Source organism: Gnatocerus cornutus, chromosome 8, assembly GCF_029298725.1.
Source record: "Gnatocerus cornutus isolate USDA-ARS CGAHR chromosome 8, icGnaCorn1.1, whole genome shotgun sequence".
Classification (NCBI taxonomy): domain Eukaryota; kingdom Metazoa; phylum Arthropoda; class Insecta; order Coleoptera; family Tenebrionidae; genus Gnatocerus; species Gnatocerus cornutus.
In genome coordinates, this window is record NC_142240.1 from 7,627,954 (window position 1) to 7,644,910 (window position 16,957).

Consider the following 16,957-nt stretch of genomic DNA (forward strand, 5'->3'; position numbering starts at 1 on the left):
GCCCAACATTGCTCATATGTTTCTGAAATGTCAGTTTAATGTCAATGTAAAAAAATGTCAATAATTTTAAGTCTAGTTGACTTTGAAAAACAAAAATGTGTCATTTAAAAAATTAATTAAGCAGGCCATGGGTTTGTTTTACAATTTGGTAACACTGCAATTTTGACATTTGATAACTAAATATGTGACAGATTTGACATTTTTTTTGTCTGAAATGTCAATGTTTACTTTGAGAAAAAAAAAGTGTCATTTATAAAATTAATTAGACAGGCCATGATTTTCATTCGCAATTTGGTAACAGTGGAAAAAACCAAATGAAAAAATGCCACTTAGTATGAAAACTAAATATATGGCAGATTTGACTCTTTTAGCCCAACATTGCTCATATGTTTCTGAAATGTCAGTTTAATGTCAATGTAAAAAATGTCAATAATTTCAAGTCTAGTTGTCTTTGAGAAACAAAAATGTGTCATTTAAAAAACTAATTAGGCAGGCCATGGGTTTGTTTCACAATTTCACACTACAGTTTTGACATTTGATTACTACTTATGTGACAGATTTGACTTTTTTTTTGTCCAAAATGTCATGTCTGAAATGTGAATGATTACTTTGAGAAAAAAAAGTGTCATTTAAAAAATTAATAGGGTAGGCCATGATTTAGTTTCATAATTTTATAACACTACCATTTTGACATTTGAAAACTAAATAATTGGCAGATTTGACTCGTTTAACCCAAAATGTCATTGCTAATATGTGTCTGAAATGTCAGTTTAATGTCAGTGTAAAAAAATGTCAATAATTTCAAGTCTAGTTGTCTTTGAAAAACAAAAATGTGTCATCTAAAAAAATTAATTAGGCAGGCCATGGGTTTGTTTCATAATTTGGTAACACTACAATTTTGACATTTGATAACTAAATATGTGACAGATTTGTCATTTTTTTGTCCAAAATGTCATGTCTGAAATGTCAATGTTTATTTTGAGAAAAAAAGTGTCATTTATAAAATTAATTAGACAGGCCATGATTTTCATTCATAATTTGGTAACAGTGAAAAAAACAAATAAAAAAATGCCACCTAGTATAAAATTTTTACGTAATGGATTTAAACGTCAGTCATCGATTGACATTTTAAATCTCAGTCATTGGAGTCATGACCTGCCTGATTTTTTCAAAACACTCCAGTATTTGACACTTGTCTTAAATGTCAATCAATTTTTACCTCATATTCCATGGCCTCCCGAGATGCGGTCATCTCGATCGCTAAATTTAGAATTGTGCTTTTTTTTTCTACACTTCCGTTATGCATCTCGGAATCTCGGACACTTGCAGCTTGTTTTTATCGCCGATTCAAAGAAATGATTCACAGCCAGACATCACGTGCAAATCTCTTTCTTGTCATTCGGCGAGACCAGAGGCGGATTAAGGACTGTTTTAGACGAATTTACGGGTTCTTGGATTTTTGGTTTCTTTTTAGATTCCATCTAACTTCTATGGAATGTCGTATTTTCCTTAATTTTTTGGGATTTTTTTTAGATTCTTTTGGATTCTCGAAATACGCTTCATATTTTTTTCAGATTTTTTTTTGATTTCCTAGATTTTCTATAGGATTCGCATTAGATCCCTTCTTTTCATTATATTCTACAAGATTTTTATAAATGTTTCTAGCATCAAAGGTGGCTATGAAATGTCAAAGAAATTTGCCGCTCATAACAAATGTTTCGATTTTTCAACTGACATTTGCAGATAACCTCAAACATGGAGCAAAGTAAATTTTGAGAAATAAACTGTTCTATAGTTCGTACAGTGAGAGTTTGAATGACAGAAAAGTCACCAAAACGACGCATACGCGCGAAATTTAAAATAACAAAATAATCCTAATTACTGACAACCCTGTCAATTCATTTCGCGTAGGAATTTAGTGTTTTTAGTGTATTTTGTAGTAGAATTTGCTGCCAACCTATATGTCAACTGTCGAAATCTCCCAATCTCTCACCGGATATACTATAGTTGTAGTTTAAAACCTGAAAATCAAAACACAAAACTGTAACTGAAACGTCATTGACGTAAATATCATTATAAATAAATTTCAAGATAGTTATATTCACTATGAAAACAAAGCGGCAAAATAGTATACGACAGAAATTCCAGAGCCACCCTTGATGTTAGAAACATTTTTGTATGTTTTGTATTATTCTCTTGATTTCGTGTCTAAATTTGGTCAGAATTTTCCAGATTTTTACACCAAATCACTCATCTTCTTGATATTTTTTATTTCTGTCCCTTGACATTTCAAGTCAAGTCTTTGATTAAAAATTGTCAATTTTGAGGTTATGAGATGAAATCTGTCTTGCCATGCAATAAACGCAAAACCTGAGTAGACTTGTGGTCAAATGATCACAAAACCGTCTTTTGCAAGACGTTTCGAACATCTGCACAACATCCTCAGTTCGACAATGTCCCAATTCCTTCAATTAATCAAAGACATGACTTCAACTTCATTGGGTCGCGTGCTACAATTTTCGACTTTTCGATAATTCCAAACCACCAGATGGGATTCCACCCTGGATTCGGCAATCTCCCTCTTCTCGCTTGACCAATTCGGGAAGTGGGTTGTGTTTTATCGCCGCTTTCGGTGTAAAGTTATCTGCACTCAGGTGACGCGAGCTGAGCTCCGGGCACCACCCCAAAACACCCCGGATCCAGATGTGTATTCCGGTCGCGGTCAAGCAGCTGCCCTCGTCCCGGAACTCCCCGAAATTGCCTCCCCGACGAATTTATTAATGCAAATCGCGAAAGAAAACTTCGCTGGCAGGTGCGAAGACGAGGGGACCAAATTCACCAACAATGGAAAATGTTACAATAAGAAGTGTAACAATGAAACCAAGAAGGTTCACATATTGGGCCAAAGCAAATACTGATCGTGATGTAATGCGATGACGATTGTGCGTTATGATGGGCGAGCAGCTGCGTTTTTGTTTGAAATCGCAGTTGAGGAATTCAAGTGAAGCGTGGAAGATATGGAAGATCCATAAAAATTGTGTTATTGGAGGACCAGAAAATGTGGCGTTTGCTTAAGATTGCGTATCTTTAGACGCAGAACCAATACACCTGGTCGATATTTTATTGGAATTGTTATGATCGGCAGAGTTCACAACAAACTTCAGTTTGATTGAGATTGACATCTGCAACACTGAAGTCAACACGTTTTATTTCATTTTTACAATTTTTACTGGTAATCGGCGTTTAATTTTATGGGTTAGGGTGATTATTATTTATACAATCATTATTATAAGAATTGTTATACAAGATGTTTATAAATGTCTCTAGCATCAAGGGTGGCTATGAAATGTCAAAGAAATTTGCCGCTCATTACAAATGTGGGTTTCGATTTTTCAACTGACATTTGCAGTTAACCTCAAACATGGAGCAATGTAAGTTTTGAAAAATAAACTGTTCCAGTTGTGGTTGAAAACCTAAAAATCGAACACGAAATAACATAAATAATTTTCAAGATAGTTATATTCACTATGAAAACAAAGCGGCAAAATAGTGTACGACAGGAATTCCAAAGCCACCCTTGATGCTAGAAACATTTATAAAACACCTTGTATGATTATTATGAATATTTTCTGGGTTATTATTAGATCGGGTTATCTGTCCAAAAATGATTCGATTTTGTTGATCATTTTAATAACTACAATTTTTTTCATAATGGTCAGATACATGATCATAAGAAATTTCTGTAAAATAAAATGTTCCTAATCAAATTATGAAAAACAATTGCTAATCTGGTTTATCAAAAAGTCAGAATTTTTGGTTGCTCATCAACTTATAATATGATCATTGGAAGAATAATAAGACAGTTTAAACCTATTATAATAGTTTAAAGATCATTTTGACATCTTAACCATGATTAAAATCATTATCATAATACACATCTTTGGCTAATATTTTACGTTGGTTGATTAAGGGGGATCATGGTTATGATTCACAATTATATGATCATTGAAAAAATCAATATCAGAAACAACAACGCATCTAAATTTTGTTACGTTTGTTGATCATTATCAGATTTGGTTATTTCTCCAAAACTGATCAGATTGTCTAAACCATTTTGACATTTTACCCATGATCAATATCATCAGAATACACACCTTTAGCTAATAAATAAATTACTTTCTGTAGTATAGTTGATTAAAGCATCACAATTTTTAGTTCATCAATATCTTTCTCAAATCAAAATCATCTGATTATCATTATCATCGTCGTCAGATTGGTTCCATTTTCTTGATCAAACAGACACTTTTTTAATCATGATCTGAATTATTATCAGAATTGAGTTTCTTTATTTCAGATTTGTTGATCAGTGAATCAGGGAATGATCATTGTCACGATCATTTGCATTATTTCTCCATAACTTCGTTCAATTTCTGTGATCATAGGTAATGTTTATATCCATCGGCAGGATCATTGTCAATATTAGAAAACTGAACTACATACTTTATTTTTCATCATAATCAGATACATGATCATAAGAAATTTTTGTAAAATAAAATGTTCTTGATCAAATTATAAAAATAGTTTCTAATCTAGTGTAACAAAAAGTCAAAGTTTTTAGTTGTTCATCAACTTATACTATGATTATGGGAAGAATAATCAGATAGTTTTAATCTATTATAATAGTTTAAAGATCATTTTAACATTTTAACCATGATCAAAATCATTATCAGAATACACACATTTAGTTAATTTACTCTTTAGCATAGTTGATTAAAACGTCACAATTTTTAGTTCATCAATTTATGATATTATCATTGTGACAATATTTTGAAAATTAATACGATCATTATCAAAATCAATATCTGTCTCAAATCAATATCATCTGATTATTACGATCATTGTCTGGATTCCATTTTCTTGATCAAGCAGCCACTTTTTTAATCATGATCTGAATCACTATCAGAATTGAGTTTCTTTATTTCACATTTGTTGATCAGTGAATCATGGAATGATCATTGTCACGATCATTTGCATTATTTTTCGATAACTTCGTTCAATTTCTGTGATCATAGGTAATGTTTTATAATCATTGTCAATATTAGAACACTAAAGTCTGAGAATTATTTCCAAGTTGATCAAAGAATCAGCATAATTGATCTTTTATTAGATCATGATCATTTAATTTTTGGTGCTCATTATCATAATTAATTTACTGATAGAACAATCTTATTCTTATTACAATCATTTCAATTTTGATTGTTTTATAGAAAGAATTCATTATCTTCTGATGATTTTGACAATGATTAGGCATAACAAGATTTGATTTGATCATCAGATGATACGTAATTCTGTCAGTTATCGGAGCTACGAGCTGAATCTAAAATTATGCTAATAACGTCTTTTGACGACGAAAAATGGAATATGATGTGACATATTTTAGGGTAGTACCAACAGTTGCCAACCCCTTAAATAAAAAAAAACGACCTGTGAACTCACGCTTCAATTTTTCTTTACAAGATCCAAAGACATAAAACTTCAGGGGTGACATCCTGCATATTGAAAGATGCCCCAACTCGAGGTGAAAGTTGAATTGAAATTTATATGAGATTCCGGTACCCCTAGAAAAAACGGTAAAAAAACAACCCCCTATTGAATAGAACTGGATGAAAACGGTGCCTGTGCTAACTCCAAATTACACAATACCTTTCAAATTTAGAATAAGCTTTACCAAGGTTGAATCCTCTTTGTTAAATTCTACCTGTGTTTCATTTTCGTGTGAAAATTCTTGTTTTGCTCGAAAAGCGTTCGGTCGACGACTTGTAGAGTTCATGTCAGAGGGTAATTTCTGCTTTCAATAATTACGTCGGAGGCAGGTGGCAGACATAAGGCAGGTAGTATTGCGTCCGTTTTATAGAATGCACCTTGCGTCGTCCGCGAGATGCTCATTAATGTGTTTTTAAATCTTCGAACAGATGCCATAGCAGCTTCCAACGACCTCCAAACTCTTACCTACTTTGAGTTCGAGTTTGATTCTTTCATGACCCGCGTACCGGTTGCACCAACTGTTGCACTTTGCCATCATTAATTGAATGTCTTGAAACCGAAAACCGATCTGTTGGAAGGAAGTTCATCGAGCGTAACCATCAACGTTACAAATAACAAGCGCGTGTCTTGCGGCGTGTGCTGCTTCCAGAAGCATGACTTGGAACTCGAAGGACGCGGCATAAGGAAGCTCTTCGGGATGAGCACCACCTGCTAGCCGTACTATCGGTAGTTTTCTACCTTGGCATATGCTTTTAGTTTCTTAACCTCGCGTGCTTTTATCGGGGGGGACGAAGGAAACTTTCGTAGTGAAATTAATAAAACATAAAGATAGGGGCGAGCAGGGACAACGACATCGTGACACCTGGAATATACGTTCCTGCGACAAGACGAGCGATTAACGAACGATACCGCAAACAAAAAATGCCGATTTCAAGAACCCCTCTCAATTGAACACGTTGCCAGAACGGATAATTTGTCTTCCTTGTTTGCCGTCGTAAATATTTTTGAAACCGACATTGTTAGTACCAGCGGTTGCTCAAAGTACGAACTTGAATTTTCGCACTTTTAATATTTATGCCAAATTTTATGATTTTCGCTACCAGAATTTGGCACCAGGACTAGCAGTCAAACAACTATACAAGCATTTTCTGAAGTAATTAAAAATAAGCAGAATTTGTATTTGAAACCTATAAACTTGAAATTTGGCATATCTAATAATTATACCGCATGCCAAATTTTGACATTATAGTGTTTTGAATACCAGAGTTAGATCACAAACTGTGGATTCTATTCTTTAAAAAACTAGCTTATAATTTTGAAAGTTGTAATTTTTACTAACTATGCCAAAGTGAGTAATCGTACCAAATTTTTTAGCTATGGTCCCGGAAATGCCAAAGTTTTGATCCTATGATTAGTATACTAATGGAAAATCAAGTCTTGTAAAATCTGTATTTCTTAACTTAAAATCATGAAAGTTGGCACTCATAGTAATCATGCCAAAGTGAGTAATCGTACCAAATTTTGTAGTTATCGTGCCGTAAATACCAGAGTTGTGTACAAGTGTACTAAAAATCCGTTCATGTCGAAGAGTCCAACATTGTAAAATCTGTAGTTTTAGACTTATTGAAAGTTGGCATTCTTACTAACCATGCCAAATTGAATGATGGTACCAAATTTTGTAATTATTGTGTCGTAAATAACAGTTATGATCCTTACTCTAGTATACTTGTGAAAACGGTTAAAATATAAAGCAAGCCTTGTAAAATCTGTATTTTGTCACTTAAAATGATAAAAATTGGCATTCTTAATAATCATGCCAAAGTGAGTAATCATACCAAATTTTTTCGTTATGGTGCCGTAAATGCCAAAGTTTTGTTCCTACGAATAGTATTACTACTGGAAAATTAAGTCTTGTAAAATCTGTATTTCTTAACTTAAAATCATAAAAGTTGGCACTCATAGTAATCATGCCAAAGTGAGTAATCGTACCAAATTTTGTAGTTATCGTGCCGTAAATATCAGAGTTCTGGCACTCATACGAATGTACTCGAACTAATTTATTGGTGAATTCGTCAATATTGAAAATTAAGCACTGCCAAATCTGAAATTTCGCACACTTAATAACTATAACACAGTTTGTAATCGTACCAAATTTCGGCATTATAGTGTCTTGAACGCCAAAATTATGGTACTTAAACGAGTACACTAATGGATTCGTACCTATTAAATACTAAGTAATGTGGAATGTTGACACACTTGACACCCATGTCACAATTAGTAACCGTGCCAAATTTTGTAGTTATCCTGCCCTAAATGCCAAAGTTCTGGTTTTGCGACTAATATGTTAATGGAATCATTTAAATGGAAAATTAGGCCTTGTAAAATCTGCATTTATTAACTTAAAATAATGAAAATTTGCACATTTAATAATCATGCCAATGTGAACAATCGTACCAAATTTTGAAGTTATCGTGTCGTAATTGCCAGAGTTGTGGCACTCATACGAATGAACTAGAAAATTCGTTCCTGTTGAGGACTAAGCATTGTTAAATCTGTAGTTTTTGACTTATAATTTTAAAAGTTGTCATTTTTACTAACTTTGCCAATCGTACCAAATTTTTTAGTTATGGTGCCGTAAATGCCAAAGTTTTGGTACTATGAATAGTATACTACTGGAAAATCAAGTCTTGTAAAATCTGTATTTCTTAACTTAAAATCATGAAAGTTGGCAGTCATAGTAATCATGCCAAAGTGAGTAATCGTACCAAATTTTGTAGTTATCGTGCCATAAATACCAGAGTTGTGGCACTCATACGAATGTACTAGAACTAATTTATTGGTGAATTCGTCAATATTGAAAACGAAGCACTGCCAAATCTGAAATTTCGCACTTATAATCTTGAAAATTGGCACACTTAATAATTATACCACAGTTTATAATTGTACCAAATTTCGGCATTATATTTTCTTGAAAGCCAAAATTATGGCACTTGGACGAATATACTAGTGGATTCATCCATAATTCGTAATTGTAAACTGTGTAGTTTCTGTTTTGTAATGTTGAATGTTGACACACTTGACACCCATGTCACAATTAGTATTCGTGCCAAATTTTGTAGTTATCCTGCCCTAAATGCCAAAGTTCTGGTTTTGCGACTAATATATTAATGGAATCATTTAAATGGAAAATTAGGCCTTGTAAAATCTGAATTTACTAACTTAAAATAATGAAAATTTGCACTTTTAACAATCATGCCAATGTGAACAATCGTACCAAATTTTGTAGTTATAGTGTCGTAATTGCCAGAGTTGTGACTCTCATACGAATGTACTAGAAAATTCGTTCTTTTGAAGACTAAGCATTGTCAAATCTGTAGTTTTTGACTTATAATATTGAAAGTTGGCATACGATTACTCACTTATCCCAAAGTGAGTAATCGTACCAAATTTTGTAATTATTGTGCCGTAAATACCAGAATTGTGGCACTCATACGAGTGTACTAAAAAATCCGTTTATGTTGAAGATCAAACTTTGTAAAATCTGTAGCTTTAGACTTACTGAAAGTTGTCATTTTTACTAGCTATGGTGCCGTAAATGCCAAAGTTTTGGTACTATGAATAGTATACTACTGGAAAATCAAGTCTTGTAAAATCTGTATTTCTTAACTTAAAATCATGAAAGTTGGCAGTCATAGTAATCATGCCAAAGTGAGTAATCGTACTAAATTTTGTAGTTATCGTGTCATAAATACCAGAGTTGTGGCACTCATACGAATGTACTAGAACTAATTTATTGGTGAATTCGTCAATATTGAAAAGTAAGCACAGGCAAATCTGAAATTTCGCACTTTTAATCTTGAAAATTGGCACACTTAATAATTATACCACAGTTTATAATCGTTCCAAATTTCGGCATTATAGTGTCTTGAATGCCAAAATTATGGCACTTGGACGAATATACTAGTGGATTTGTACCTGTTAAATACTAAGAATTGTAAAATCTATAGTTTCAGTTTTGTAATGTTGAATGTTGACACACTTGACACCCATGTCACAGTTAGTATCGTGCCAAATTTTTTAGTTATCCTGCCGTAAATGCCAAAGTTCTAGTTTTGCGACTAATATACTATTGGAATCATTTAAATGGAAAATTAGGCCTTGTAAAATCTGTATTTATCAACTTAAAATAATGAAAATTTGCACTTTTAATAATCAAGCCAATGTGAACAATCGTACCAAATTTTGTAGTTATCGTGTCGTAATTGCCAGAGTTGTGACTCTCATACGAATGTACTAGAAAATTCGTTCCTGTTGAAGACTAAGCATTGTTAAATCTGTAGTTTTTGACTTATAATTTTGAAAGTTGTCATTTTTACTAACTATGCCAATCGTACCAAATTTTTTAGTTATGATGCCGTAAATGCCAAAGTTTTGGTCCTATGAATAGTATACTAATGGAATATGAAGTCTCGTAAAATCTGTATTTCTTAACTTAAAATCTTGAAAGTTGGCACTCATAGTAATCATGCCAAAGTGAGTAATCGTACCAAATTTTGTAGTTATCGTGCCGTAAATACCAGAGTTAACGCACTCATACGAGTGTACTAAAAAATCCATTCATGTTGAATTCGTAGTTTTTAGGCATATAGAATTAAAAATTGGCATTCTAGCTAAAGTAACTTTACTATTCCACTAAATCGAATCTGATTGTTGCAGAACCGTCCCTCGTCCAAACGCCGCCGTCGGCCATCGCCGCCGCTTGCATCTGCTCAGCGGTCCGAGGCCTCAAACTGACTTCATCCGACGCCGCCACCAGAGACGTCTGTTCAATGGTCGCTTTAGAACACGAATCTTTAGAAGTCCTCGTCGGCATCGTCGACACCGCCGTCGATAAAGTCGTTCCAAAATCCCAAGAACCCTCGACTAAAACCGTTGAGGACTTGGAGAGTCCGCAGTATCCGCAACCCGAAACGCCGACTGAAGTTGAAAATATCTACTTCTAAATCTGTCTAAATTTTTGTTTGTTTGTGTTAATTATTTAGATTTAATTTTATTGACGAATTTTAGACAAGTTTGAAGTAATGTTGTGTTGCGAAATAACCAAAAAGACAGAATTCAGACAAATTGGATTCTTGTAAAATATGATCTCTTATTTACCAGTAGTATTGAACGTAATTGTAGTTTGTATTGTCTTCATTGAAGGTTAAACGTTTGATCTCACAAAAATAGTGTTAAAAAGAGTGCAGGTGCATCGTAATTATAAGGAACTCTACTGTGATTCCATCAAACCATGTTCAAATTCTTTTAAATTACTGACTGGTAAGCTACTTAAAGCTATTAAAAAATTGTTTTTTTTGATTTAATTTTTTTGGTTATTGGTTTGTTATCTAGTCTTTAGTTTTGTATTCACGTTAGTTAATTTTTTTTCACATATTTATAGTAGCGTAATATACTCAAATAGTGTTATCATACTTGTATGTTTGTACTAAGTATTTATTTTTATAATCTAATAACTTATTATAAGACCAAAGTTTTTAAGTTGAGTACTTAAAAGTGTTCAATATTTATATCTTCTTGTAGGTGATCATAAAATGTACAGTTTAATTAGTTTTTTTATTAAAACCGACTTTTTAAAATGCGTTGTTTTCTTTGTGGGTTGGTATCCCTGCAGCAAAGGACCAATCACAGAGCTGCATTTTAAGTTTTCCGTTGAACCTAATTAATTCCTTCTTTTTACAATAAAGCCTTCTTATATTTTCCTTATCTTACAAAAATAGCAAATAAATAAAATTCTTAAATAATCTTGGTGGGCTGGAAATGTTGGTAATAGCTGCGTGTATACTCCACCATCAAATCAGCCTGGCATTCGGGTAAATCCCCAATGTTCGTCCCCGGGGAGCCCCCATACCGTGTGAAAGGTGGGACCACAGTCTCGGGGGCTAAAACTGTGTTGTCTTCAATAACACAGCAGTCTTTCAAGACGCATCGTCGCCCCTGCAATGTTACCATCAAAATACAATGTGTTTCTAGCATCAAGGGTGGCTATGAAATGTCAAAGAAATTTGCCGCTCCTTATAAATGTGGGGTTAGATTTTTCAACTGACATTTGTAGTTAACCTCAATCATTGAGCCAAGTAAGTTTTGAGAAGAAAACTGTTCTAGTTGTAGTTTGAAACATGGGAATCAAAAATTTTGACACAAAACCGAAACAGAAACGTCGTTGACGTAAGTAACGTTATAAATAATTTTCAAAATAGTTATACTATATTTCAGAATTATTGACATCTCAGTGTGCCTTGGAAATTCAAATTTATGTTGGCAGAATCTTCTAATATAAGCGTATTTAGTGTTTTTAGATTTATATTTATCCCTATGTGTATGTAATGTGTGTCACGTCAACTTAGAATCTGATTCATCTGAACTGAAATCTGAAGCAGAAGAAATCTGTGTTATGATGGTAGATTCAGAATCTGATTAAAATATCAATCCATCAGCTTAAAAAACTAATTTACTTCATAACTTCAGTTTTAGAACCAAAATGGTAAAAGTCGTTCGCATTGTTAGAGGCGTTTTACACAGACATGGCCTACCGAGATGTTAATAATTCTGAAATGTAGTATAAATATATTGCAGATTTGACTCTTTTAGCCCAAAATTGCTGATATACAGGGTGATTTTTTTAAAACGGCAGGCGTTGTAGAATTTTTATTTATGAACCGATTTCAAAAATTTAAAAACAAATTAAATGGTTTTTAATTTACTATAAACTGGTGATTTTAAAATTTTTCTAAATGTTTTAGTATCTTTTGGGCGATACTCAACTTTCTTATTTTAAATTGACACCCATATTTTTTTTTCATAATTTAGAAGATATTAATTTTCTTGATTCAGAAATGTGTAATATGTTCTACTTTTACAAAAAATATTAAAAAAAAAAATCAAAAATGAAAAAATTTAGGCAATGAAAGTTAATAAAATCTAGGTGCATGGTGTCAATTGTGCAATGAAAAAAACGGGATGGCGTTTCAACAGTATTTTAATTGAATTCGGTAGTTGTTTTTTCTGATTTGTAATTATTATTGTCTTTTGTTATTAATAATTTCAAAAAAAAAATGCCGATCCTTTCTGTTATTTGCTGCTTTTTGACATTACAATAACGGCATTCTTTTATTTGACACCATGCAATAGATTTTATTAACTTTTATTGCTTATTTTTTTTCAATTTTGTTAATTTTTTTAAAAATATTTTTGGTAGAAGTAGAACATATTGCACATTTCTGAATCAAGAAAATTAATATCTTCCAGATTATGAAAAAAAAAATATGGGTTCCAATTTAAAATAAGAAAGTTGAGTACCGCCCAAAAGATACTAAGACATTTAGAAATTTTTTAAAATCATCAGTTTATAGTAAATTAAAAACCATTTAATTTGCTTTTTAAATTTTTGAAATCGGTTCATAAATAAAAATTCTACAACGCCTGCCGTTTTAAAAAAATCACCCTTATGTCTGAAATGTCAGTTTAATGTCAGAATAAAAAAATGTCAATAATTTCAAGTCTAGTTGTCTTTGAGAAACAAAAATGTGTCATTTAAAAAATTAATTAGGCAGGCCATGGGTTTGTTTCATAATTTGGTAACAGTACAATTTTGACATTTAATAACTAAATATGTGACAGATTTGACATTTTTTTGTCTGAAATGTCAATGTTTACTTTGAGAAAAAAAGTGTCATTTATAAAATTAATTAGACAGGCTATGATTTTCATTAATAATTTGGTAATAGTGAAAAAAACAAATGAAAAAATGACATCTAGTATGAAAACTAAATATATTGCAGATTTGACTCTTTTAGCACAAAATTGCTGATATGTGTCTGAAATGTCAGTTTAATGTCAATGTAAAAAAATGTCGATAATTTCAAGTCTAGTTGTTTTTGAGAAACAAAAATGTGTCATTTAAAAAAAATAATTAAGCAGGCAATTGTTTCACAATTTGGTAACACTACAATTTTGACATTTGATAACTAAATATGTGACAGATTTGATATTTTCTTGTCCAAAATGACATGTCTGAAATGTCAATGTTTCCTTTGAGAAAAAAAAGTGTCATTTAAAAAATTCATTAGGCAGGCCATGATTTAGTTTCACAATTTTATAACACTACTATTTTGACATTTGAAAACTAAATATGTGGCAGATTTGACTCGTTTAGCCCAAAATGTCATTACTGATATGTGTCTGAAATGTCAGTTTACTGTCAGTGTAAAAAAATGTCAATGATTTCATGTCTAGTTGACTTTGAGAAACAAAAATGTGTCATATAAAAAATTATTTAAGCAGGCCATGGGTTTGTTTCACAATTTGATAACACTGCAATTTTGACATTTGATAACTAAATATGTGACAGATTTGACATTTTTTGTCTGAAATGTCAATGTTTACTTTGAGAAAAAAAGTGTCATTTATAAAATTAATTAGACAGGCTATGATTTTCATTAATAATTTGGTAATAGTGAAAAAAACAAATGAAAAAATGACATCTAGTATGAAAACTATACTATATTTCAAAATTATTGACATCTCAGTGTGCCTTGGAAATTCAAATTTATGTTGGCAGAATCTTCTAATATAAGCGTATTTAGTGTTTTTAGATTTATATTTATCCCTATGTGTATGTAATGTGTGTCACGTCAACTTAGAATCTGATTCATCTGAACTGAAATCTGAAGCAGAAGAAATCTGTGTTATGATGGTAGATTCAGAATCTGATTAAAATATCAATCCATCAGCTTAAAAAACTAATTTACTTCATAACTTCAGTTTTAGAACCAAAATGGTAAAAGTCGTTCGCATTGTTAGAGGCGTTTTACACAGACATGGCCTACCGAGATGTTAATAATTCTGAAATGTAGTATAAATATATTGCAGATTTGACTCTTTTAGCCCAAAATTGCTGATATATGTCTGAAATGTCAGTTTAATGTCAGAATAAAAAAATGTCAATAATTTCAAGTCTAGTTGTCTTTGAGAAACAAAAATGTGTCATTTAAAAAATTAATTAGGCAGGCCATGGGTTTGTTTCATAATTTGGTAACAGTACAATTTTGACATTTAATAACTAAATATGTGACAGATTTGACATTTTTTTGTCTGAAATGTCAATGTTTACTTTGAGAAAAAAAGTGTCATTTATAAAATTAATTAGACAGGCTATGATTTTCATTAATAATTTGGTAATAGTGAAAAAAACAAATGAAAAAATGACATCTAGTATGAAAACTAAATATATTGCAGATTTGACTCTTTTAGCACAAAATTGCTGATATGTGTCTGAAATGTCAGTTTAATGTCAATGTAAAAAAATGTCAATAATTTCAAGTCTAGTTGTTTTTGAGAAACAAAAATGTGTCATATAAAAAATTATTTAAGCAAGCCATGGGTTTGTTTCACAATTTGATAACACTGCAATTTTGACATTTGATAACTAAATATGTGACAGATTTGACATTTTTTGTCTGAAATGTCAATGTTTACTTTAAGAAAAAAAGTGTCATTTATAAAGTTAATTAGACAGGCCATGATTTTCATTCATAATTTGGTAACAGTGAAAAAAACAAATGAAAAAATGACATCTAGTATGAAAACTATACTATATTTCAGAATTATTGACATCTCAGTGTGCCTTGGAAATTCAAATTTATGTCGGCAGAATCTTCTAATATAAGCGTATTTAATGTTTTTAGATTTATATTTACCCCTATGTGTATGTAATGTGTGTCGCGTCAACTTAGAATCTGATCCATCAGATTGTTATGATGGTAGATTCAGAATCTGATTAAAATATCAATCCATTAGCTTAAAAAACTAATTTACTTCATAACCTCAAAATGTTAGAGGCGTTTTACACAGACATGGCCTACCGAGATGTCAATAATTCTGAAATATAGTACAAGGTGTTTATAAATGTTTCTAGCATCAAGGGTGGCTATGAAATGTCAAAGAAATTTGCCGCTTATTACAAATGTGGGTTTAGATTTTTCAACTGACGTTTGTAGTTAACCTCAATCAAGGAGCAAAGTATGTTTTGAAAAAAAAACTGTTTTAATTGTGGTTTGAAACCTAAAAATCATAAACTTGGACACAAAACCGTAACTGAAACGTCATTAGAGCAAGTGACATTATAAATCATTTCCAGGATAGTTATATTCACTATGAAAACAAAGCGGCAAAATGGTGTACGACAGGAATTCCAGAGCCTCCCTGGATGCTAGAAACATTTATAAACACTTGTATATATTCACTATCAAAACAAAGCGGCAAAGTAGTGCATGACAGGAATTCCAGAGCCACCTTTTCGGGACTTACGATAACGCAGTTTTTTCCTATGTAAACGTACGATCCTACTAGTGCGGCACTAACAACGGATCTTTCACCAACAAAGACGTGGTCGCCCATGGACAATGGGAAAAAAGCAACTCTGAAAAATGTGATATTAAAATTAAAAGTTCAAAACTTTATTGAATTTTACCCTTTACTGAATTTCTTGTACGGCGGTCTAATAACAGCTTCTTTGCTGATTATACAGTAACGCCCTGTCCTGACATTCGCCAAGTCTCCTCGGATTATTGCCTCTGATTGCACGATCACTTTCCCTTGCAAAATGATGTTTTGAGAGCCACATAACACTGTCTGGCGGCAGACTTTATTACCGGAGGCCTTTAAAATAAGATTTTGTTGGTAACATAACCTCAATTTTAGAGTAACAGTGTACTTACGGTTTCCACGTAGTCGACTTTATTGTAGTTTATTTCGCGGGGTTCCATTTTAGTCTGCGGTTTTAAAAAAGGGGCATTAAGAGCCTCATTGAACGATATTGACAAGTGTTTGACAGCTGTCACTTTGACACTGCGTGTTGCGGGTTGTCTAGGTTACCGGCGAACACTCGTAAGCGCGGAAACAAAAAAGGCGTATCGCATAAAACTTGCATCAGCGCCCTCACGCGGCGGCGCTGACATTTTTATTAGTAAACATTTCATTAATTACCATCCAATAATGCGTATTATTCTGTTTTGAATATGAAAAGGCACATTTCTTGTGTATATTTTTCATTCGGTACATCAAACAATACTTAACCGATACTCACTTGCTTCCATGAGGAGTAAAAGCGAGCAAATACTTAACCTTAATAAGTAAACGTGCGCTCATAAATTTGCTAGTTTCATTACCAAATACGAGACTCAAATCGTTCCAAAAGCAAATTATGTACAATTCCAGTAAATTTTCTTTTTTTTTTTCATCATATCAATTATTGAGGTTTAGGAATCTATTTGTCACGGCTGTAAAAAAGATAGAAAAAAGCCCAACTTTTTGTTGTCATACAAACCAGAAAACCGATAAAAGATTTAATTTTGTA

The 16,957-nt window shown here is 32.3% G+C and overlaps 2 protein-coding genes across 2 annotated transcripts in view; one reads left to right on the forward strand and one right to left on the reverse strand.

Moving 5' to 3' along the window:
• Positions 1–11,148, forward strand: part of LOC148169403 (G1/S-specific cyclin-D2-like) — a 36,494-nt gene extending 25,346 nt beyond the window's left edge. The window contains exon 4 of the mRNA XM_088043665.1: positions 10,261–11,148. Coding sequence (XP_087899791.1) covers positions 10,261–10,547 — 287 coding nt within the window. The 3' untranslated portion in view covers positions 10,548–11,148. The remainder of the gene's footprint in view (positions 1–10,260) is intronic.
• On the reverse strand, positions 11,141–16,482 carry DCTN5-p25 (Dynactin 5, p25 subunit). The gene is made up of 4 exons (XM_088043664.1): positions 16,320–16,482; positions 16,073–16,260; positions 15,910–16,021; positions 11,141–11,538 (listed from the first exon to the last, which is right to left on the reverse strand). The coding sequence occupies exons 1-4, from the start codon at positions 16,365–16,367 to the stop codon at positions 11,338–11,340; spliced, it is 549 nt and encodes a 182-aa protein (XP_087899790.1). The 5' UTR covers positions 16,368–16,482; the 3' UTR covers positions 11,141–11,337.
• Between the last annotated feature and the right edge of the window lie 475 nt (positions 16,483–16,957).